This window comes from Crinia signifera, chromosome 2 (genome assembly GCF_055691185.1).
Source record: "Crinia signifera chromosome 2, ASM5569118v1, whole genome shotgun sequence".
Lineage (NCBI taxonomy): Eukaryota > Metazoa > Chordata > Amphibia > Anura > Myobatrachidae > Crinia > Crinia signifera.
Genome location: NC_139218.1, coordinates 139,635,671 through 139,658,760, shown reverse-complemented (window position 1 = coordinate 139,658,760; position 23,090 = coordinate 139,635,671). Strand labels below are relative to the sequence as shown.

At 44.7% G+C, this 23,090-nt stretch overlaps 1 protein-coding gene across 10 annotated transcripts in view; it reads left to right on the top strand.

The window, feature by feature from the left end:
• The window catches only part of LEMD1 (LEM domain containing 1), a 92,088-nt gene that overhangs the window by 12,494 nt on the left and 56,504 nt on the right, over positions 1-23,090 (top strand). For 4 of the 10 annotated variants that reach the window (XM_083173007.1, XM_083173004.1, XM_083173005.1 and 1 more), the window contains exon 1: positions 13,284-13,499. The exons of 3 other annotated variants lie outside the window; for them this stretch is intronic. In XM_083173007.1, coding sequence (XP_083029133.1) covers positions 13,299-13,499 — 201 coding nt within the window. In that variant the 5' untranslated portion in view covers positions 13,284-13,298. Of the gene's footprint in view, positions 1-8,463; positions 8,602-9,048; positions 9,071-13,283; positions 13,500-23,090 lie in introns of those variants that run through there. 3 more of the 10 variants (XM_083173009.1, XM_083173012.1, XM_083173011.1) reach the window with 3 other exon arrangements.

The following is a 23,090-nucleotide window of genomic DNA, read 5'->3' as shown; positions in this document are numbered from 1 at the left end:
TACTGACCAACATCTGTGCTCAATTTTTGGCGCAGGACCTTTTTTTTTTTTTTTTTTTTCTGCACTACATACACACTACACACTACATCAGGGCTGGGCAACACCGGCCCTCCAGATGTTAGTGAACTACACATCCCAGCATGCCTTGCATCAGTTTCAGCATGGCCACATAGAAAAACAAATGCAAAGCATCCTGGGATGTGTAGTTCACTAACATCTGGAGGGCCGGTGTTGCCCAGCCCTGCACTACATACTACATTGAAATAAAGTTTGTACCCCCCCTACACTATACACGTGTTGAAACATTTCACTACCATAAACACAAAAATAAAAATGTCATCCCAAATGTCATCCCAAATGTCATCCCAGTCATCCAGAAGAATGTATTCAGCGGAGGAGGCATATGCCATGCTTGCCTCTGACTCTGACACAGCCAGTGAGGCAAGCGGGGAATTTGAAGGATTCATCTTAAGCTCCTCTAGTGATGAGGGACCCCCTCAAAGACGCCCCCGTAGAGCAGCTGAGACCCCCCCCCCCCAATAATTGATCTCGTATGGACCCCACCACCAGACAATTTTGAGCCCCAGGTTCCTGAGTTTTTGGCCATCCCAGGAATCCAATTTGATTCCACAGGTCTCAGAGAAATTGACTTTTTCAAATTATTTTTCTCTGATGATTTTATAAATTTAATGGTGGACCAAACTAATTTATATGCCCAGCAGTTTATTGCTCAAAACCCCACGTCATCATTTGCTAGGTGGACCCCTGTAGATGCAGTAGAGATGATGACGTTTTGGGGTCTGGTGTTTCATATGGGCATAGTAAAAAAGCCAGAAATTAGGCAATATTGGAGTACAGATGTTCTGTACAGCACCCCACTTTACCGTATGGCCATGACCCGGACTCGTTTTGAGTTAATCCTTAAATTTTTGCCTTACAACGATAATGCACAGTGCCCACCCAGAGATGATCCCACCTTTGACCGGCTATTCAAAGTCAGGCCGGTCATTGATCACTTCAGTGCCAAATTTGAAGAGATGTACATCCCAGATAAATTCATTTGCATAGACGAGTCCCTTATACATTTTAAAGGAAGGGTTAAATTCCGCCAGTACCTTCCCAGTAAGAGGGCAAGGTATGGCATAAAAATGTATAAGCTGTGTGAAAGCACCTCAGGGTACACTCACAGGTTTAGGGTATATGAAGGGAAGGATTCAAGAATTGAACCGCCAGAATGCCCCCCCTCCCTCGTAGGTGTTAGTGGAAAAATTGTCTGGGATTTAGTGCACCCCTTCCTGGATAAAGGTTATCACCTCTATGTGGATAACTTTTACACCAGCATCCCCCTGTTTAAGGCCCTTGGTTCAAGAGGTACAGCAGCTTGCGGTACTGTGCGCAAGAACCAAAGAGGCCTCCCAAAAACGCACATTGCCCAAGTAATGAGAAGGGGTGAAAGCAGGGGAATATGCACCGAAAATATGTTGTTGGTCAAATATAAGGACAAGAGGGATGTCCTTATACTGACAACAATTCACGGAGACAGTACCACCTCCGTCCCTGTACGAGGTACCAGTACCCACACCTCAAAACCTAATTGTATCCTGGATTACAATAGGTACATGGGCGGAGTGGATCTTTCAGATCAGGTACTGAAGCCGTACAGTCCCCTGCGGAAAACAAAAATCTGGTACAAGAAGCTGGCCGTGTATATCATCCAGATGGCACTGTATAACGCTTATGTGCTATTCCGTTCTACCAGCCAGAGGGGGACATTTATGCACTTTCAAGAGGAAGTCATAAAGAGCCTAATATTTGGGAACCAGCAGGCAGAGGGCCCCAGTACTTCTAGTACTGGCCCCCGTATTGTACCAGGGCAGCATTTTCCTGATGAAATCCCCTCCACTGGAAAAAAGGGCAGGACACAAAAAAGGTGCAAAGTTTGCTATAAAAAGGGAATAAGAAAGCAAACTATTTTCCAGTGTGACACTTGCCCCGACAAACCCGGCCTATGTATAAAGGAGTGTTTTAAAATATACCACACATCTATGGATTATTAGGTTCATAATTTCACCGTGCTTCGGGGGTCTTGCTAATGCCACATAGCACCCACCATTCATTCCACCAGAATCTGAGCCGCAAAATCCAAAAATCACTCCTTCCCTTCTGAGTCCTGCCATGCACCCAACTGGTATTTTTTGGTCACACATGAGGCATTGCCGTACTCGGGAGAAATTGGGGCACAGATTTTGGGGTGCTTTGTCTCCTTCATTCCTTGTGAAAATGAAAAATTTTGAGCCAGAACTGCATTTTTGTGTAAAAAATTTAATTTTTCATTTTCACTGCCCAGTTGTACCACAATTGGTGAAACCCCTGGGGGTTTGAAATGTACACTATACCCCTAGTTGAATTCCCTGAGGGGTGTAGTTTGCAAAATGGGGTCACTTGTGGGGGGGTTCCACTGTATTGGTTCTTTGGGGGTCTTGCTAATGCGACATAGCACCCACCAACATTCCACCAGAATCTGTGCTGCAAAATCCAAATATCACTCCTTCCCTTCTGAGTCCTGCCATTTTTTGGTCACACATGAAGCATTGCCGTACTCGGGAGAAATTGGGGCACAGATTTTGGGGTGCTTTGTCTCCTTCATTCCTTGTGAAAATGAAAAATTTTGAGCCAGAACTGTATTTTTGTGTAAAAAATTTAATTTTTCATTTTCACTGCCCATTTGTACCACAATTGGTGAAACCCCTGGGGGTTTGAAATGTACATTATACCCCTAGATGAATTCCCAGAGGGGTGTAGTTTGCAAAATGGGGTCACTTGTGGGGGGCTTCCACTGTATTGGTGCTTCGGGGGTCTTGCTAATGCGACATAGCACCCACCAAAATTCCACCAGAATCTGAGCTGCAAAATCCAAAAATCACTCCTTCCCTTCTGAGTCCTGCCATGCACCCAACTGGTATTTTTTGGTCACATGTGAGGCATTGCCATACTCGGGAGAAATTGGGGCACAGATTTTGGGGTGCTTTTTCTCCTTCATACCTTATGAAAATGAAAAATTTTGAGCCAGAACTGCATTTTTGTGTAAAAAAATGTAATTTTTAATTTTCACTGCCCAGTTGTATCAAAATTGGTGAAACCCCTGGGGGTTTGAAATGTACACTATACCCCTAGATGAATTCCCTGAGGGGTGTAGTTTGCAAAATGGGGTCACTTGTGGGGGGGTTCCTAACTTTTAGCATCTTATGGTGCCTAGAAACCTACATGGTGCCTAAAAAATAATCTCATAAAAAGGAGGCTCCAAAATCAAGTAGGTGCTTCTTCTATTATGAAGCCTGTGGTTTGGTCAACGTGCACACTAGGGCCACATATAGGATATTTATGAAAACAAAAGAATTGGGGGAATCAATTTTTAGTCACATTTCTCTAGTAAAATCTACTGTGTTCCTTAGAAAAATGTATTAAAATTGCAAATCTGCAAAAAAAATGAAATTTTGAAATTTCACCTACACTTTGTTTTAATTCCTGTGAAACACCTAAAGGGTTAACAAACTTCCAAAATGCTGTTTTGAATACTGTGAGGGGTGCAGTTTTTGAAATGGCATCATTTATGGGGGTGTCTCACATACAAGTCACATCAGAACTGAACTGGTCCCTAAAAAAATCAGTGTTTGAAATTTTCTTGAAAATTTGAAAATTTGCTATTCATATTGTAAGCCTCCTAGTGTCCAAAAAAATTAAAAGGAAGTTGAAATAATGATGGAAACATAAAGTAGACATATGGTCTATGTTAGTTATTAACTATTTTGAGTGGTATGATTATTTGTCTCACAAGCAGAAAATTTAACATTTTGCAAATTGCTAAATTTTCCATTTTTTTACGACATTTTGGTATTTTTCACAAAAAAACACAGACTGTATCGACCCAAATTTACCACTAATTTGAAGTACAATGTGTCACGAGAAAACAATCTCAAAATCACTGGGATAAGTAAAAGCTAAAAAAGTTATCCCCACTTAAGTGATACATGTCAGATTTGAAAAAAAGGGCTCTGTCAGGAAGGCAAAAACATGCTGTGTCAGGAAGGGGTTAAACTCTGCACAGAAAGATCTGTAAAAAAAAGACTTCTAAAATGTTTTTTTATCCTGAAACATGACTTGTGCTCTATAGCGAAGATAGATGCAGCTGAATTTTCTAAGTGCAGTTCATCACCTGTGTAGCACATGATTGTTATACAGCTATGACACCTGTAAAACCAATAGATATAATGTGGATACAATTAATAGAACAAATTGCATAGCATACCTGCTCAATAATATATCCAGAATAAACCAGGGCTACAGCTAGTGGACAGACATTGCACATATAGGGCAGTATTCAATGCTCCCGATTAACCGGGGTTTTTTTGGGGGCGAATCGGGCTGTTTTCACTCCTTGCGGTGAATCTTTTTCACTGAAAATCTGATTCATCCTATTCAATGTTCACTGTTCACCGAAGGCGAACAGTGAATGCCGGACAGCTCTCCGTCTAATGCTCGCTGCAATTCGCTGGTGTATTTCAATGGGGTTTTTGCGGTGAATTCAATGCTAGGATGGAGAACTGCTTTCAGCATGATTTTCGCCATTATTCACCGTTTTGCATTTGACATCTTTTTAAGGTGAACTGGAATGTGTTCTTTTAAAATAAAGGGTTTTTCCTGTGGTGTCAAAAAAACAGTAATTTTATTATCTGAAGGGGCATTACTATTTGGATTCATGTGCTTGCAGCACATGAATATATATATTTAATTTATTTGTAAAAAAAATTTTACACGGGACATCAGCAGGGGGAGCCGCTCACACTGGTCCCGCTCATTACATATGCACGAGCGGGACCAGTGCAGCGGCTGCATCCCCTGCCAGTTCTCCTAGGGGGCAGCTTCTGCTGCCTGTGTCCCCATGAGCCCTCCTTCTCCCCCACACATTCCAGCACAGGCAGGGAGGCTTCCATCTCCCTGTCTTGCGCCGGCTCCCTGTGGCATTCGTCGGGGGGGGGGGGGGGTGTTAAAATCGCTGTCAGGGGCAGCGAGCACCTGAGGTGTTGAATAGGGGGAGAGGGAGGGCTGGCAGCGAATGCTCCAGCCCTCAGTAACCCGGCGACTGGGCAGTGAATCCGAAACAGGATTCATTGCACAGGGTGAAACATATAATTGAATACCTGCCAGAGTATAAAGGCCCCCATACACTTGGACGATTCCGGCAAATTGGGCCGTGAAATCAGCCCAAATAGGGTCAGTTTGATGTCCCCTCAGGTCCAATGCGCTGTCCCGTGCGCATCAGACCAAAGTCAGTTGCTGGATCTGCTGGCCGACCGCCCACCCGACCTCGGACCTCTTAAGGTGTATGGCCACCTTAAGACCGAGCACACCGGCAGACCGAGGGGGTGAGTGATTGGGTTGATTGCCCCCTAGCATTGTTTGGCTGTGATCATTATCCCCTCCTTTTTGTATTCCCTGTGTGACAGATTTGCTGAGTTTAAGCATATTTTAAAACCTTGTTTATACATGCTAGAACAATACAACACATGAATTTGCCACCCCATGTTTAGCAACAATTCATAAACATTCAATTGTGTGATACATAATTTAGTGCCTGCGCATCTACAGTACCTGGAACTGGAACAGGGAGGAGTTGATACTAGATAGGGGAGGATTCTAAGCTTAAATCGGTACTCTTTACTTAGCACGGCGCCCATCGCGGGCATTAAATGCACTAAAAAATCGGGTGCGACGCGATGCCCGTGATTTCCCATAGGGAACAATGTTAAATGTCTCAATTGACCCGATTTTCCTGTTCAATGCCTCAATTGACCCGATTTTTCCATAGGAAACTATGTTAAATGGCCCACAGAGGCCAAATAGGCACCCTGAAGTGTGAAATGGCCCCCACAATTGTTAACGCCACCCCGCGATCAACGTGAACCCGAAGCGTGGCGAGCGCAGTGGTACGCGTCCTACGACCTTTTCATACCCCCACTATCCACGTCGGCGTGGAGTTGAGAATAGAATAGTGTGGCGAGCCCGAAGCATGGCGAGCCCCGCGGATACCTGTGAAGCCCGCGAAGGGACGCGTTTACCTGTGAAGGTATCCGTGTCCCCTCGCGGGGCTCGCCACGCTTCGGGCTCGGTGGCTCGCTGCGCTCGCCACACTATTCTATTCTCAACTCCACGCCGACGTTGATAGTGGGGGTATGAAAAGGTCGTAGGACGCGTACCGCCGCCCCTTGCGTGCTCGCCACGCTTCGGGTTCACGTTGATCGTGGGGTGGCGTTAACAATTGTGGGGGCCATTTAACATTTGGCCTCTGTGGGCCATTTAACATTGTTTGCTATGGAAAAATCGGGTCAATTGAGGCATTGAACATGAAAATCGGGTCAATTGAGACATTTAACATTGTTCCCTATGGGAAATCGCGGGCATCGCGTCGGTCGCGTCGCACCCGATTTTTAGTGCATTCAATGCCCGCGATTTTTTTACCTGCGATGCCCACGATCAAAATCGTGGGCGCCGTGCTAGGTAAAGAGTACCCTTAAATCTACCCATGTGTATGGGGCTTAAGCAATCAGGCCAATTGTCACTAATACTGCGGTCAGACACAGAGCTGGGAATTTTACAGTTCTCTGCCCTGACCTTGTTAAAAAGCAGGATTGGGGACCTGGGACTTAATCTAGCCATGCGCTTGTCGGATTTGGCTACTTTCTACCTTGTTCCAATGGATCGGCCAAGAAATCGTGTGAAAAATGAAATCGGATGTTTGACATCTGATCCGGTGTGGGGTCCCATGTGCATCAGAGATCGTACCCGCACCAGGGAATGGAATCGCAAGTGATATATTGCATGTTATCCTGCTGCCTGGGACCTACCCTGTTGGTTAAAGAGGGATCAACTAGGACGTAATGTATGGGACCTAAAGAACACTCCAATTTCGCTTGAAATCCGAAAGACTCCTGGCCAAAAGATATCATGCCCACACAGAACTATTGTGTAATGTAAATGATCAGAGGGTTGATGGATAATTTAACAAATGCAAATCATTTTAATGCATAGTTAGCACATTGTCCATGATCACCACACACACACAGGACAATGTGTGCTAAATCCTGCATGGGTCGTTATCTATCCATCTGTTGAAGGGGGATCAGCAAGCTAGACAATAGAGGGTGGTGTGAACATTAGATTGTTATGCCTACACATGTAAAGATTTTAAACAATCGGTTCATCCAGTTGGTCGAAACGGGAATAGTGTTTAAAAATCCGTGTGTCGGCACATTTTGACTAAGTGTCTTTTTCTAGAGAAGTATTTCCCATTGCCAGAGGCACATGACGCTACCTTACCCTGGCGTTCTACTTAGGCAGCTGTTACCTAATTACCCGGGCCCAGGTTTGGTGGAGGGGCCCGGCGGGGGCCCTGGTCCGACCCTTCCCCCTCCATCCCTCCCGGGCAGCAGCACACACCTACAGCAGCATGTGCCGTGCTGACAGCAGGTTTAGCATGAGCATCTCACTAACAGCGTGAGAGCTCATGCTGAGCCTGCTGTCCGCATAGCACATGCTGTAGGTGTGTGCTGCTGCAGAGGTGGGGGGTGGGCAATAACACCCCCCCCCCCCCACCCCACCTTAGACATTTTGGGGGGTGTGGCCTAATCATGGGAGGCAGTCACCTCCCGCGATTAGGCCATGCCTCCAACATTTTACCGGGGACCAGCATACCTCTCGGCTGCCCTGATTGTAAGCTCGACTTGGGCAGGGACTGATGTGAATGTTCATATATTGGGGGAAATTTACTAAAGGAAATTTGTAAAAAAAATGGTGTATTTGTATTTAGAAATACACTTCTTTTTGACATTTACAATAGCGAAAATACGGCAATTCGTATTGATAGCACATTAATACAAATACGAATTGCTGTATTTTCAGGATAGTAAATGTCAAAAATAAGTGTATTTCTAAATAGAAATACACCTATTTTTTTTACAAATTTCCTTTAAGTGCTGCAGGCAGAATGTGTGCACTATTGTAAACCTAATGCTGGCTATGCTTTATATATATATATATATATATATATATATATATATATATATATATATATATATATATATATATATATATATATATATGAAATGTCCTTTAACAATGTACAGTATTCACAATGTGAGGCTTTAGGCAGTTTAAAAAAAAAGGTCTTATTTTCCTTTTATGATTGGGACCTAAGCTTTCCTAAGCCTAGTTTGCTGGCTTTGTGCTATTCTACTAGGGAAGAGCAGCCTTCGTTTACATTAGAACTGGTTCAGTGATTTATGGTAATAAACTACAATTCACACAATCCATTGCAAAACTGCATCCAATAGAATCAATGAACAGTGTCTGTCGCTTCTCTGTGACCACATCAGCATGCTGCCCCTGGTTGCATCAGCTAGTTCTGGATTTATACATAGCCTGCACAGAGCTAAGGGCTGCAGACTCGGTAATACAAATTTGAAGTTGGAACGGGCAGCCTAAGTTACACAGCTGTGTGTTACCCAGAGCTTCCAAACTAAATAATGTTACTCAACAGGTGGCCAGGTACTGCTAAAACTTTTGAAGTAAAGCTTACTGGTACTGCAATGTATTGCCAGAACGATGTTTAGGCATAATATATTTAATCACATTATTTAGCGTTAAATTGGAAATATTCTCTAAGACCCCCTCCAAATTCAGCACTGACATTTTTAAAATGTGGGCAGTCATATGTGGTAGTATATGTGAAAGTTCTGGTGGGTCTGTGCACTGAACACATCACCAGATGCATTCAGGCATAGTTACTGCTGGCTTACAGTGACAACAGCATGAGCACGTGCTCCTCATCCATCCAGATGTATTAAGTAGCTTAGCCAACAACAGAGACTTCTAATCTTATGTTTATTAGGAACTGCTTTCTTCTTGGACACTTTCACATTGTAATGACATTGGGCAAAAGCATTGCAGCCTGTATGGGAACCTTTTGGCTTACAGGCACAATATAGAGGACTAGAAACTAGGCAGTTACGAAAAGGTGAGTTAACAAGGCTGCATTCGTTTGGCTTTTTCTGCAGTTTTCCAAATGTGACAGATGTTACCATACAGATACATTGAATGCATTGTTTGTGTTCACTCGCCCTACATTCATTGTACACAGCTCAGTGGATCTCCATGGTCAGATCTGACCAGGTGCCAAATTAGAACCATATCTTGCCCAGTGTGTATGGTGACCGATGATGGGGAAAATCTGTGGGCTGAAAAACACTCAGTGCATACACACTGAGCATTTTGCGCCCGTTTAGCGATTTTCCGGGGGGTGGACGACTTTCCATAGCGGGACTCTATGGAAAGCCGTCCACTCAGTTTCTCATCTGCTGGGCCACCGATGTTGCAGGAGCGCTCATCGCTGCCTCAAAAACACAGAGTGGCACAAACGAGTCGCCCAGTGTTTATGGGACTTTATTGAGAGGAAGAAGTTTACAGCAGATAAGTGTAGTTCTAGAGAAGTTTGGTAGATGCATGTGGTAAAAGATTACCTGAGCAAAGGAGAAAATAAAATGAAGAACAAATTGTGTTGCTGTGTTTTTAAAGCTGCAATTCTAAAGGAAAAGTTAAATTAAAACACCAGGTTTTGCCCCCAAAAAGTGCTGTAAAAATCATTTATATTATATTGATTTCAAATGTATCCTGCTTGCCCCATCGTGTCACATCCAACTTAGTTTTAGACCAGGTGATATGCAAATAACTGTTTTGGTGCTGGATGCCCATTTTTTTGTGCTGGTCACACGCTGATGCACTGGGTTTACGTGTGCAAGGCGCCTAAGATGTCGGGTGTAAAAGGCTGTACCTTCTGCACTGCCTCAGGAGGCAAGCAGAAATAAGGGGTACTTCACGGTATGCACATGTGATCATTTAATTTCCCTCATAGTTTCCGTTTTGACAGAAACTTGTACAGGACTTAACTGTCATTGGTCATTAAGTTAAACATAGTATTTGGTGTTCAGCCTCATACAGGGCCATTTTCAGTTAATCTTGATTACTGCTGGATATGGTCTTAAAGACTCGATTTCTGTTTTTACCCCATGGTGGTATGAAAAGTGGTTACTTAATTGGCCATTGCTGATTATATGAACAGCCCATTCAATTCTGGCTTCAGTGTGGGACAGAAAACTTTTCTGAGTTTAACATGACTGTTGGCTTTCAAAATTGACTGAGTGCAGAGATTGTAGAGTGCAATGACACGTGCGATATCTGCATTTGCTGAGACATGGTTTGGCATTGTATTTCAGAAATGCACATAATTTATGACTAGTAAGTATCTTTTAGTGAGGCTTTATAAATATTTGTGTTGAGAGACCTGAGGGCGGGATGCTGTAACCTCTGCTGCCAGTTGCCGCCCCCCCCCCCCCCCTTCGCAGGCCACCTCAACGATAATAATCGCATATGCTCTAACATACGTGATTAGTATAGCAAGAGCTGCCCGTTGTGAAGCAGCTAACAGGCTGACTGGGTCCCCAATGGCTCCCCCTCCCTCCCTTACCCAGATGCTGATGTGGGTGGGCACCGCCTTCTCCCTGCACCCCTGGAAGAGGTACAGCGCAGGGCGGAGGAGGTCACTGGTCTGGGCAGCACAGCATTGTGATGCCCACACACAGGTGAGGGGGGAGCGCGGTGTGGGGGTCCCTTTGGGGCAGTTCTGGGTTGCTTTAAGAAGACCATAGGCTATCGTATAGGAGTAGACCATAGGGTATCGGCAGCTTTTGCTGGTGATACACCCCGCAACGAAAACCCACCATGTGTATTTTCCTGCATTTTTGCGTTAAAGCATCCTGTCCTGAATCTGTTATCTCTATGCAATGAGCATTGAATTTGGATGATATTGAAGTTAGACCTTGGTTGTGATGTTCTAACATCCGCTGTCCCTCTCTCCTGGGTACCGCCTGCATACTAATCGCATATGCAATAACATGCAATTAGTAACGCAAATGACAGCTCTTGTGATGCAAGTTCCGTTCCTGGACTCTGTATAGTGATGGCTGTGGGGCATGCGCGGAGGGATCTGTGCGGAGAGCAGCCCATAGGCTTCTATAGGGTATCTTTGCTGGTGATACCCTCCACAGCATTGCTCCAACCGAGGGGCTTTACTCATACAAAAATACAGCATTTTCGGTTTAGAGCATCTTGTGTTATGTACATGAACAAGTTTAGTTTGTGAATGGAGGCCTGAGACCATATTTTAAAAAAAATCAAATAGAGGTGAGAAATATTTTGTATATGGATGTGTCCTTATTTACTGTGTCTTCAATGGCGCCAAATAGTCCATTTGACACATCCAGTCATAGTCCTGACAACACGACTTTGCTATATTAGTGATTTATTTGATGTTTGAGGTCTGTTAATTACACTACGCAATTTGGGCCTGATTTCACCCGATTCCTCGAGTATTAGGCCGAGAAATCGGGTCAAATTGGGTAGTGTTTGACATCCGATCCGATGCGTTGTCCCGTATGCATCGGATCAGATGCGGAGGTCGGGTGGTCTGCACATAAGACAAATCTTATGTGCAGCCGTCAGTGTGACAGGGAGCGAGGTCCAGGGTAGTGGGTACCGGAGAGCGGGGTCCGGAGGAGCTGCAGGAGATGTAGCAACAGGCGGGGACCGCAGAGCAGAGTCCGGGGGAGCGGCGGGAGAATAGAAATAAATCCTTTTCAAAAGACTGGGCGGCCACTGTCTTTTGAAAAGGATTTTTTTCTATTCTCCCACTCTCCATTACCTGCGGCGAGAGGGAGAATAGAAAAAATCATATTCAAAAGATTGGGCTGATGCTGATTGGCTGAGCTTTCAGTCAATCAGCAGCCTCAAATCTTTTTTGAATAGGATTTTTTTAAATTCGGACCGGACTCTGCTCCTCCCCTACCTCTAACACGGACCCTGCCACTACCCCACATGCAGCTCCCCTGGACCCTGCTCTCCTGCAGCTTTCCTGGGTTTGCATGTGATAAATCTCATCTGATTTATCACATGTAAAAAATTGCACATCAAGTGCCAAATCTTTATCAAGCTCTCCCGGGGAGCTCAGTGGTAGTCAGGAGTTGGCCTAATGAATGGGGGCCCTTGGGGCTGTTTCACACGCTCCGGCTCCTGCCGGGCAGCGAAACCCCATACGGCCAGGAAGCCATGCCGCACACAGCCATCCCTTCCAGTCGTGACATCCGGCTGCAGCCGGGCCGTGGCCGCCCCGTGTGAATGGACACAATAGTGTCCATTATTATCTACTGTGCATGGCATTTGGCCGTGCAGGGTTTTGCCACCTGGCAGGAGCCGGAGCATGTGAAATAGCCCTTTGGCTTTATCTGCGACTTTATACACAAGCAAATCCAATTCCTTTGCAAATAGTCACAGCCTGGTTTCTTGGGTATGTACACTGTTTTCACTGCCCCTGTAATCTGAGTGGCAATGTATGAGAACATACCTATAAATAGATAAAATACATTGAGTATGTGTAACACAATTCACTATGAAGGGCATTAATGGTGGGAAAGTTATACGTACAATTCCCCTCTTCCTTTTCCCACCAGTTACTGCTGCGGTGAGCCAGAGAGAGCAGAAATACATATATATATATATATATATATATATACCGCTTTGTGAAGATTTAAGATTACTAAGCAATCTAATAGTATTCCCGATAATGGAAATCGTATTTTAATTGTATTCCTGGGAGGAAAAAAAAAAACGAATAGTCAATCCAAGCTCCAAGTTATTTATTTATTCTATTTATTTATTTTCTAAAGTACAACGCTGTTGATAAAAGCAGACACACTTTGGTTTTATGCACAGAGTAAACAGCAAATCTATGCTATTGTATGGATGTGCCTGTTGGAAAGACCATTATTGTAGGCTTTGATTTGTCACACCCTTTATGCAGCTGCCCTATTCAGCATTTGTAAAATGTGCATTTATATTTCTAACTGACTGAAATGTTTTACACTTGCACAGAGAGTTGATGTATTGGTGCATTTGAGGGGTGTTCTCCGTGTTAGTGGACAGAATGATTTACTTAAGTGATCTGTCTTGGATGTAGAAGTGCAATTTGTCCTTGTGCTTACTAATAATATATAGCATTGCATTTACATTTGGAAGACCAGCAACCATATTCACATAGCGTGTAATGCTTCCTTAAAAAAAGCAGTGTTGCCAGTAAGCAGTTTGAATTACACATCTAGCAGCTGTCTGACATTTCATTCTGACCAGTCGCAGTCATGCCAGGCCATGCAGGAGACCCATCTCAATTCTCCAAAGATCAATTGAAAAGTATGTTAATTTCACATAACGTGCTATTGCCTCAGGGCGATCACAGGAAAGCAGTCTATTTACAGCTCTACCTTAAGCACATTCTCCCCAAAGACAAAGAAGCTGCTGACTTTTCAAGCGATGATGAGGATATGTTGTCGGAGAATGATGTAAGTGCTGTGTGAGTTTTGGGATGTGTGAGGAGCTTTACAGCAAGGAGAGTTGTTGTAAATTACACAAAATATTGTGAGAAATATGACAACATTAGTGGGGGTAGATGAAAGCGAAGGAGGTCACAGGTGTACAAAGTCAATTCTGCATTGTGGACTTCTGCACCTGTTCTGACTGTCTGAGATTGTCACATTGCAATTTGTGAATTGTGTAAAGATCTATGTATTGTAAACTATCCTGGCAAGACAGAAATAAATGATCACTGATACAAGTAGAGCATTAAATGATTGGTAACAAATGAAGCATGAATGCCAGTTGCACACTCTTCTACTAAAGGTGTTCAGAGAATGGCAATGTGGATCAATGAGGGATGATGCCCCAATGAGGGGGGATGGAGACAAATTTAATTACTGCTTAAAATGCCAAATCATGTGCCGAGGTCTTCCTTGTGTTTACTACAGAAGGTAGATTCTAAGATTTTTGAAAAGTGTACTCGGGATGTAGGCGCTTTCCTGACGGACTTATAGGTGGATTAATTTATTTAATAGATTTTTATTATAATGAAAGAATTAGTATACTCCCCTTTCAGTCAATTCCGGTTCCTTTCTTATATTTCCTCAGGGGGGGTCGTTCATGTAACTTCTCAGACGATATAAAATAGGGAGACACAAAAATATACAAGACCCAATGTGTAGATCTGTTTACAGAAATATTTTTTCTTAGTGGTGGGTTTCCTTAAGATGCGTACCCAACTCACGTTAAAGAATAACTTTATACACTTATCAAGGTATCTTTTAAGTTTTGGGCGGCATACCCGTACTCATGATGAGGTCGGCTGTGCAACACATAAAAAGGTATCTTTTCCCAGGATTTTAGATCAAATAATTTTTATTCCATAATGCAAGGTAACATAAAGTGATAATCATAAAAAGTGGTAATGATAAAACAAGGATGCAGGCAGTGCAATACTGAAGTCAAACACTCAGGTATCCAAGGGTCCGGACCTGGAACCTGTGTGGACCTCCAATTTTACACTTACCTACTCCTCTGGATGTTAGAGCACTAGTCCAGGAACAACATGTTTCGAGACATGGGTCTCTTCCTCAGGCTCCTGGCTAGTGCACTGTTCTTCTTCTGTTTATATACCATAAACTGTTTATGGTATATAAACTGCTTACTGAGTGTTTGACTCCAGTATTGACACTGCCTGCATCCTTGTTTTATCATTACCACTTTTTATGATTATCACTTTGTTACCTTGCATTATGGAATAAAAATTATTTGATCTAAAATCCTGGGAAAAGATACCTTTTTATGTGTTGCACAGCCGACCTCATCGTGAGTACGGGTATGCCACCCAAAACTTAAAAGATACCTTGATAAGTGTATAAAGTTATTCTTTAACGTGAGTTGGGTACGCATCTTAAGGAAACCCACCACTAAGAAAAAATATTTCTGTAAACAGATCTACACATTGGGTCTTGTATATTTTTGTGTCTCCCTATTTTATATCGTCTGAGAAGTTCCATGAACGACCCCCCCTGAGGAAATATAAGAAAGGAACCGGAATTGACTGAAAGGGGAGTATACTAATTCTTTCATTATAATAAAAATCTATTAAATAAATTAATCCACCTATAAGTCCGTCAGGAAAGCGCCTACATCCCGAGTACACTTTTCAAAAATCTTATACGTTTATTAGGGATAGGGGAAATATCCCAGTACCCGGGACGGGCGAATTCTAAGTATAATAGCGCCACAGATTTCTTCTAAAAACTTGAAACCTTAGAAGGTAGATTCTGTTTGAAATTTATTGAGCTTGTGGCATATTTATAATGGGTGCAATATACAGGGTGCACACAGGCTGAGTCACAGGGGGGCACACACTGCACCCATTTCTTAATACTGTCCGGAGTTTCGCGACGAAGGCAACAGGGCTGCCGGAATTGACTAAAAAATGTCCGCCATGCCATTTGAGGTCTGTGCATGTGCAATAGTCTGAGCTCTCTAGTGCTTAGACTCTATGGTACTGGGTGGTTTGGGATGCTGCGGCTGGGAGAGAGAGGAGGGGGTTGCTGAAACGGCCTGATTGTGCTGAAAGAAAAACGTACTGTAAAAGGTGTACACATGCACTGCTTGAATCTGCCTCTTGGTGTCACATGGGGTTTTACACACTAAACGGCAGCTGCTTGTAAAACCCTGATTTAAGAAAAAAACAAAACGCTTTTAATAGCTAAAAAAATGGTGGTTTTGTGGATTTTTGTTTTTTCCAATGTACGTGAATGGTTAAAGGCCCATACACACTGGGCGACTTTGAGATGATAGTCACTTAAAACAGCAGGTTTGTGTGGCTTTCAGCTCAAAGCCGCCCAGTGTGTACGGCCCAGCGGTGAGCGCTGCTGCGCGCTCCCGTAACATCGCAGGGAAAGCCGTTTATCTGCTGGTTATACCAGCAGTAGAGCGGCTTTCAGGACGGCTTTGCATAGTGCTCCGCTGTGCAACACCGTCCTCCCCCCTCCGTTGGCGCCAGGCAGGGGGAAAGTCGCTCAGTGTGTATGCACTGATCGGCTTTCCCCGCAGCGATGAACGCCATCAACACTGTCCATACACGCTGGGCAAAGTCGCCCAGTGTGTGTATGGACCTTTAGTCTGTATTGTGACAACAAAATAAGGTACTTGTGTATTATCACAGGCCTATGAAATCGGCTGCAAATCGCATGAAAAAATCGGATGCGATTTTGCGGCCGATTTCCGGCCGATTTTTCACTTTTTCCGGCCGATTTGCATGCTGTTCCATCATTGCACACCTTGCACCCCCCCCCCGATTTCCATCGTAGTGCATCGCATGCAATATAGTGGCATGTGATGCATGCCATGCGATGCATGTGAAGCGATTCGATTTGTAATTGTACAATCACCCTGATGGGTGCTTACAATGTTAAATGCACCGCCATTGTTAACGCCACCCCCACTATCAACGCCAACCCGAAGCGTAGAGAGCCCGCGAGGGGCGGTGGTACGCGTCCGCTGACCTTTTCATACCCCCACTATCCACGTCAGCGTGGAGTTGATCTTAGATAGTGTGGCGAGCGCAGCGGGCCACCGAGCCCGAAGCGTGGCAAGGGGACGCGGAATACATGTAAAGTAATCCGCGGGGCTCGCCACGCTTCGGGCTCGCTGCGCTCGCCACACTATCTAAGATCAACTCCACGCTGACGTGGATAGTGGGGGTATGAAAAGGTCGGAGGACGCGTACCGCCGGCACGCTTCGGGTTGGTGTTGATAGTGGGGGTGGCGTTAACAATGGGGGTGCATTTAACATTGCGAATCACATCGCAGCACATGCCACTTGCTTACATGCGTTGCTATGCGATATTTAATTGTACAATCAGGGGCATTTTCCTGAAAATCACATCGCATAGCATAGTACCTGGGGGTGTGCAAGGATGGAATAACATGCAAATCAGCAGGAAATGGCCAAAAATCCGCAAAAAATCTGACGCAAATCGGCCGCAAAATCGCATCGCAGATCAAATCGGCCAAAAAATCAGCAGAAAATCGCCCGCAAATCGGCCGATAAATCGGATACGATATCGGATGCGATTTAGATGAAATCGGGCGCCATGATAATACACAAGTACCCAAAATAATGTTGCTGACCTTTGCATATTGATGTGCAGTGAATATGATCTGCTATTCACATGCTTTGCGATGTTTAGCTTTGTCTTTTATTTTAAACCAAAGGCTTACCTAAAATTCAGTTTCAGTCATCCTGACAAATATTAATACAAATGTCAGAATTTCCTGTACGGAAAATGAGCTTTCGATAGACTCATTAAATCTGGCGTTACACTTTTGAGCAATTTCTTGGGCTGACAGGCAGGGCAGTAGGTCACAGAGTGCAGGTTTGTTACCAAGCAACAAACCCCTTTGTGGGGATTGTTGGCAGATTTATCCAACTACAGGAAGACAGGTGTCACCATCCACTGAATGTTCTCTACAAATTACCTGTTTACCATTTGCTTGGTGAACCCATTTAAACTTTTCAGGGATTTTATTTTAAATACAACCCGAACTGTATAAATTGACTGTATGAATTAAATGTTTGTTCTGTAGTGATTTATGTGGCATGTTTTTTTATTTTTTTATCAGGGATGCATGCTGTAGCTCAAACATTGTTTTCCAATTCAGAACTGATCACTGGGCTGCGTATATTCAGAGCCCAATGATCAGGTAAACGCCGCACCGCCAGGGTGAAAACCAACCCATCTGCACAGCTGCGATTTCATTTGCTGCTGTGCACATAGGTAGAAACATTCACCATTGAATGATTTTCCCCTAGGCCCATACACACTGGGCGACTTTTAGCTGAAATTCGCTCAAAACAGCAGGTTTGAGGGGCTTTCAACTCAAAGCCGCCCAGTGTGTATGCCCCGGCGGTGAGCGTTGCTGCACGCTCCCACAACATCACTGGAAAATCCGTTCATCTGCTGGTTATACCAGCAGATGAGCGGCTTTGAGGATGGCTCTGCATAGCCTTGCGCTATGCAAAGCCGTCTGTCCTCCTGCTGTCAGTGCCAGGCAGGGGGAAAGCCGCTCAGTGTGTATGCAGGGTTATCATTCCTGCAAACACACTGCATTGCGGGGGCGGCCGGATATATCCAACGGAGTCTGCAGTCTCTTCTCCCTGCTCTGTGCAGTGTCACAGTACAGAGCAGGGAGGGAGCAAAAGTCCGGCAAGGTACACTGTGGGGCAGGGGAATGGGGCAGGGCAGTCATCAAAAATGATACAATTTCAGCCCGGCGCCGTGCATACACACTGAGCGATGATGGCTGAGAAATCACATCAGCATAAAATATAACCTCATAGGTGTCGGAGCTGTGCTTGCTCCTTCAGCAACGTTCAGCAACGTCCACGCTAAGCCACACCCCTTTAGGGCTAGGGTTGACTACCACTGCACTAGGTGATTCATCGCACCCCACGGGCGCTCTTCACACTGTCGTAAGGGGCTGCGCCCCCTTAATTTGTGAACGTTTGTCCCCACGGGCGCTCTTCACACTGTCGTAAGGGGCTGCGCCCCCTTAATTTGTGAACGTTTGTATATGAGCAATATGGTTAGAATTGTATGAAAGATGCCCTGTATTGCAACGTGAGTTATAGGTGAAATGTGTTAGAGAGCATATGATTTGGAAGGGGGTGTGTATTGTTTTGTTTAATTAAAAAGCGGTTACAGAGTAAGATGTACATTGATAGTGTGGATGGTACAGTTACATTTGTGGGGGGGGGGGGGGCTGTGTGTGTGTGTGTGTGTGTTTAGGTGTTTGTGTGTGCAATATTATAGTAGGGTGTTTTTGAGTCAGCGGCTCCCCACTGGCGGAGGTCACGACACAGGAAAACAGAAGGCTGGGTAGTGATAGGGGTGTGTGGGCATAAGGGGGATTAAAGAGGAGGGTGGGAGACACTGTGCAGCTTCTGCCAGTGGGTGGGGGTCCAGCGTGGCAGTACAGGAGTACAGAACGGTGGCCCTGAGTCAGTGTCTCCTCCTACTGGGTGGGAGTTAGGGTGCATGAGAGCAGGAGGCTGGGCTATGAGGCATGAAAGGGGTATGTGGGCAACACAGCGTCAGCGACTCCCCAGTGGTGGAAGTTACGGTTCAGGAGAGCAGGAAGCTGTGTAGTGATAGGGGTGTGTGGGTATACGGGGGGTGGGAGGGGGGGTTGCGGGGGGTGGGGGTACCGCGAATCGCCACAAGAAAAAATAAACACAGAAAGGTCAACACATGTAAATGTTGACATAAGTGTGGCACTTCATTGGTGTCCATGTCGACACATGAGAATGAATATAAAAATATTCAAAAAATGAAAAATAAATCTTCAAAAACTTATGTCAACCTTTTTCATTGTCGACCATAGCCATGTCAGTGTTTTGCATGTGCCATTTAATCCTGGAGTTGCCGTGAATCGCGCGGGGGGTTGCTGCGAATTGAGGGGGGGGGTCTCGGGGTGGGGGGGGGGGTGGTGTGTGCCACGAATCGCGTGAGGGGGGGTCGTGGGGGTGCCACGAATCGCGTGAGGGGGGGGTCACCTGGTGGCTGTGGAGTAGGTTCCTGGGCAACATGGGGAGGCAGAGGGTGTCTGGCACTGTGGTCTCACTGGGCTGGTTCTCTGTCATGTGAGTCAGAGGCTCCACCCAGCGTTACAGACACACTCACACACTTTAAAGTGACAGGTGTAGCCAAATATGAGAGATCCTGTACTTTTGGTACTCGTTGGGGACCAAATTGGAAACTGCTGGTCTAGACCACACTTTCCTCATTTGGGTCCACCTGATACGCTTTCCCTCCCATTTGCTTGATCCCAGGTGTGCCAGTCAGGAGACCAACTCATTCCAGTATTTTCTCCTCACCCCTAATCCTAACTATTCCCTTACTCCATGAACCTAACCCTAATCCTGCTAGTGCCGAAATCCAACCCTGTTGTTCTCTGAACAATGTGTCTCTCTTCCAGCATTTGGGAGTGAATGGTTGATTGTCATATGCTCCTAACATTACCAGATTTTTGAGGTGTTCAGTAATTTCAACATAAGGTACTATATTAACCAGCAGTTAGTTGGTGGTTTTTTCCTTTATCGATGAGTAGTTTGCGAAACACATCGGTTTTATGTCTAATTGAGGTTGTGGAGCTTTTCAGTATACAGTATTCTCCTGTTGTGACATTATCTATATTTCAGCAACATGCCTGTTAAATCTCGCCATCTGCTGGACATATGGCATTGTAGTTGGTTAAATAAACTTGTGAGGTTTCTTTAGTTTTAGAACCTGAAATAAGTTGCCTTTTATTTTCCTTTGTGATGTTTCTTCAAAAAGTTACACCATTTGCTCTGATATTGATATGTTTTGGAAATAATGCATTTTGATAGTCGACTGCACTCTTCTAGAAATAGCACCTTTTAAGTGTATTTGTCCCAACTGCGATTTCTGTAATACCTTTCTTGTGCTCTATAAATGTTGATTCCAGGTTTGTAGTACTGTATAATTATTATTATTTTTTTTGCTGGGCTGGTGCCACGGTTGATGGCCTACCTGGCACAGTGATTCCTTTTTTAATGCCATTCTATAATGTCAATTGCCATTCGCTTCTTGATAGTGTAATTGCTCAAAACAAATGATGTTGTAATCACCCTGACTGTTGGAAATTGGTACTTAATAAGTCATGCAGATTGTATGCAAATTATCTGTAAACAATATAAATGAGTGTTAAGAATTACCATCTGTATGCATCACTGCTGTGCCTGGAGACCGTTAAACAACTTTCCAATAGTATCTATTGCCTAATGTAATTTTAATGATTGCTATAATTTCTATAGGCCTAAACATAATGATGAAAATGTCACTATATGTTGTGCATTGTTAATTCAGCTAGGGCCAAAAGTTTTGAGAATGACATCAAGTATTAGTTTTCACAGCTTCATTGTTTAGACCAGTCATGTCCAACGTTGGCCCTCCAGATGTTTTGAAACTACACATCCCAGCATGCTTTGCAATAGTTTTAGAATTCTCTATTAGCAAAACTGTGGCAAAGCATGCTGGGATGTGTAGTTTCAAAACATCTGGAGGGCCAACGTTGGACATGCCTGGTTTAGACCTCTTTGTCAGATGTTGCTCTTGGAGAATGTTTTGGTATCAATAGTTATTCAGGACTGTGGCCCTTATTCTGATCTGATCGCAGTACAAATTTGTTCTTAAAATCTGCAAAACCATGTGCACTGCAGTTGTGGCAGATGTAACATGTATAGAGATTAGATTTGGGTGAGTTATTTTGTTTCTGTGCAGGGTAAATACTGGCTGCATTATTTTTACACTGCAATTTAGATTTCAGTTTCAACACACCCCACCTAAATCTAACTCTCTCTGCACGTTACATCTGTCCCACCTGCAGTGCACATGGTTTTGCCCATTTTGAGAACAAATTTGTACTGCGATCAGATCAGAATAAGGGCCTGTGTTAGGCAAAATTGTGATTGAGCCCACTCCATTGACTGAGAAGCAATCCCACACATGAATGGTCCCAGGATGCTTTACTCTTGGCCTGACACAGGCCTGATGGTAGCACTCGCCTAAGCCTTTCTTTCTCCAGACAAGCATTTTTTCCAGATGCACCAAACAATCTGAAAGGGCATTAATCTGAGAAAATGACCCCATTCCTCAGCAGTGCAGTCCCTTTACTTTTTTCCAAATATCAGTCTATCCCTGATGTTTTTCCTGGAGAGAAGTGACTTCTTTGCTGCCCTTCTTGACACCAGGGCATCTTTTTCACAACTAATGAACCTCTCTCGTTGAAGTTTTTGGCATTAAGTTCATTGTCATGGCAAAGAGGGACTTAGCAATTCTTCTGATCACTCTTCATGCCATTCTGCGGTATATGCAAATTGCCATCAGAAAAATGGAGGCAGCAAACTTTGTGAATGTATATGCCAGGTCAGTTAAAGTATTATGGATAGACCAAATGTATATAAATAATAATAATAAAATATATATGATTGTGCCATGCTGCCTGACTAAACTAAATTGACTGGTGAGTGACTCTGTTTTTGCTTTTATGATAAAACACTGGATACACTCCATTGCTTTGGATCAGGGCCGTCTTTCCCATTGGGCTGAATGGGCAGTTGCCCAGGGGCCCTTTGACCTAAGGGCCCACCCCAATGGGGAAGACAGCACTGCACGAACACCCACACCAGCTGGAGGTGGCAGCTAGGGGCAGTCCTGTCAGTCATCCGCCTGCTCTCCGTCAAGCCCGGTGCAGCCTCCAGCAGTGCCCACCCGCACACCCCCTCTCCGCTGGATAGGCTGCATCAGCTGACGGGTGCGCGCTCCGGCCAATCACAGCATTGCAGCCTCCCGGGTACCTGGGAGAAGTGGTGCTCCGGCTAGCTGGGATATGGGGGGGCATCCTGTGCGCGGGATGCGGTCATCTATTAGAATGAACTTAGGTCTACAGTCATTAGGTCGACCCCACTAGGTCGACTGGCAGGAAGGTCGACCTGACTTAAGGTCGACATGGGCCAAGGTCGACATGACTTAAGGTCGAATTTGTCATAAGGTCGACATGGGTTTTTCACTGTTTTTTGAGCCGACATGTGCCGACAGGCGGTATTTCATGCCCTACCATCCACTAGGGCGTGGTGGGAGAATAAAATAGTGTGCCGAGCGCAGCATAGCGAGCGAAGCGAGGGTCCGATTCTCATTGCCAACTGTGTCCATGTCGACTGTGTCGACATTCGGATCAAAAAACAGTGAAAAACCCATGTCGACCTTATGACCAGTCGACCTTCCTCATGTCGACCTTTATGCAAATTCGACATTAAGTCATGTCGACCTTGGCCCATGTCGACCTTAAGTCAGGTCGACCTTCCTGCCAGTCGACCTAGTGGGGTCGACCTAATGACTGTAGACCTAAATGCAGTCTGACGAATGATCCCATTCCCTGTGCGCAGGCTGCCTGACAAACGGGCGTAGCGGAGTGGTGTACTGTGCTCCATCTGCCTGCCTGACAGCAGCTGGACAGTGTCCCGCTATTTGCCGGGTCGG